The following is a 2364-nucleotide window of genomic DNA, read 5'->3' as shown; positions in this document are numbered from 1 at the left end:
AGACAGACAGGCTCCTGGTAAAGTTCCTATTTGTTCAAGAAACTGCTCCATCCGTGGGGTCTTTATCTACTCAATCCTGAGAAGTAAAGTGGTTGCAAGAAGCCCACAGTAGTAGGATCAGCTGTGAGACCCTCCACCCTCCCCACATGCCCAGGGCTCCTCCCCATTCTTTGAGTGGGTATTTATGGAGCGTCTGCCATGGGTGAGCATTTTTTCAGGTATAGGAAATACACTGGAGACCAAGAGCAAGATGGCCCTTGTTCTCATGGAGGTTACATACTCTGGGTCTGTGCCTTGACAGATTTTTCTCTCTTAGTATCCACAGGACAATTTTTTTATAACACTGTCTCAATCCCTGTGCTATGCTTGTTGTTATGTGTGCAATCTGACTTAAATAAACAGCTTCCTACTTCAGCATATTCTCACTAAACCCAAGGATCCCAGTGTCATGGAGGGCAAGAGGGCAGGGAGGCCTACGTAAGGGGCTCCTCAAGAGGAAGGTGGTTTTTAGCGTCCCTCTTTGCCACACTGGGTGCATTTGAACATACACTTAGTTGAGTCTTCTCCTTAGCCATCATCTAGGTATCCTGTTAAGTTTTCCTCATGTGCCCATTCCCAGACACGTGGTGGTGTTCACACCTGTCCTCTTAATTGTTCGAAAGGCCTCCTTATCGCTCACCTGTTACGAGCTTGTAACAATAGTGAACTGGCAGGTAGCCACAGCTTTTCTTCTCTACCCACACCCATTGCGTCCTGGGTTAAATTTTCAATCCATTTTAACACACACAGGCATCTTCTGTCTCTCACTGTTAACCTTGCTTTGAAACCATAGTTTTTCCTCTGGATTCCTCGCTGCCTCCCTCCATCCTTCCACTAAAAGCCCTTGATGTGTATGTTTTCTTCCCGCAGTCACCAAAGGCTTCGTGTACAGCTCCTTTCTAAAGCCCTACAGTCCTCGCCGCAGCCACTCAGAGGCCTCCGCAGGCAGCCACTCCCCCGCCGAGTCAGAGCAGGGCAGCTCCTGCCCCACCTTCCCGCGGCAGAACAGCAACAGCACCTTGACCTTCAACCCCGGCAGCATGGCTGTGTCCTTTACCTCAGGGCCTTGCCAGAAGCAGCTTCAAGACACATCTTTACTGAAGGAATGTGACCAAGGAACTCTCAGTGCATCTTTGAACCTGGTTAATGTAGAGAGTGGTCCTTCCAGGTGCCTTTCAGACCCAGACTCCGCCTCTCAGCTCAGGCCAGGGGACTCTGCAGATGGGGCCAGAGATATAAACCAACCTGCTGCCACCCTAAGGAGCTACCGAAATGCCAGGCATCCAGAAATGGTTGGTTATTCTGTACCAGGGCGAAACGGACAAGGTAAAGACCGAGAAAAAGAAGGAAGTGCAAGAGCAGCCCAGGCTCTGGAAGACAGAAATGAAGAGCCAGAAAGCAGCGAGGCAGAAGGCAACCAGGTAAGTGCTTCCCTAGCTTACCGCAATAGTGCAGGTGGCAGGAGGTGTGTTGTGGGGGCAGGAGTGGGCGAGGCAGAGGCTTGCCTGGGACCTGGGGCTGATGTGGAGACACAGGCAGATCTTACCAAGCGTGCAAGGACACTCCCTGGTGTGAGCCTGAGCAACTCAGCACCTCTGAGCACCTCTGCAGCTGACACTTCACAGCTATTCCTGGACCTCTTCTGCTGTGTCACTGGGCGTTTAAAAGGTGTCATAATGAAAACTTTTTTTACTCTTTCAATTCACTAATTCTTCAGTTGTATAAAGACTGCTGATTAAACCACATATTTAGTTTTTATTCTATTTTATTTCTAGAGTTTAGAAATTAAATTCTGGCTATTTCACTTTTTCCTATTCTTTTTGTAATGGCTATTCCTGTTTCGTGAATTTGAGCATAGCCTTTATATCTTAAACATTTTAAACTACATATTTTTTTTTTTTTTGTCCTTTTTGAGACCGGCCGCACTGCGCTCAGCCAGTGAGCGCTGTGAGCGCACCGGTCATCCCTATATAGGATCCGAACCCATGGTGGGAGCGCAGCGCTCCCAGCGCCACACTCTCCCGAGTGCGCCAGGGGCTCAGCCCTAAACTACATATTTTAAAGCCACTTGCGGATTCTCAGTTAAGCAATCTCTGCTTCCTCCATGGTTGCTTTTGCTCATGCTTACTGCAGCACGTTTTCTCATGAGTTTGTTTTGATTTTGTGTTTTTTGGAAGCTGACTGAAAAGGGTTATCTGAATCCTTGAACGTGGTGTTACCAGCAGCACGCTGTCCAAGTGAGCCCACTAGCCAGGCCTCTTGTATGTTTTATAAGATTTGTCTGTGAGCTCATCTTCAGCAGGAGTTGCCTTTGTTGAGAGACTC

At 48.4% G+C, this 2364-nt stretch overlaps 1 protein-coding gene across 1 annotated transcript in view; it reads left to right on the top strand.

Annotated features, from left to right (window-relative positions):
• The window catches only part of DNMBP (dynamin binding protein), a 69120-nt gene extending 66874 nt beyond the window's left edge, over positions 1-2246 (top strand). The window contains exons 15-16 of the mRNA XM_008570609.1: positions 910-1460; positions 2217-2246. Of these exons, the coding sequence (XP_008568831.1) occupies positions 910-1460; positions 2217-2246 (581 nt within the window). The remainder of the gene's footprint in view (positions 1-909; positions 1461-2216) is intronic.
• The last annotated feature ends 118 nt before the right edge of the window (positions 2247-2364 follow it).

Source organism: Galeopterus variegatus, unplaced genomic scaffold (assembly GCF_000696425.1).
Source record: "Galeopterus variegatus unplaced genomic scaffold, G_variegatus-3.0.2 Scaffold619, whole genome shotgun sequence".
NCBI classification, from domain to species: Eukaryota; Metazoa; Chordata; class Mammalia; order Dermoptera; family Cynocephalidae; genus Galeopterus; species Galeopterus variegatus.
The sequence above is the reverse complement of the archived record's forward strand: the minus strand, read 5'-3'. Positions and strand labels throughout refer to the sequence as shown.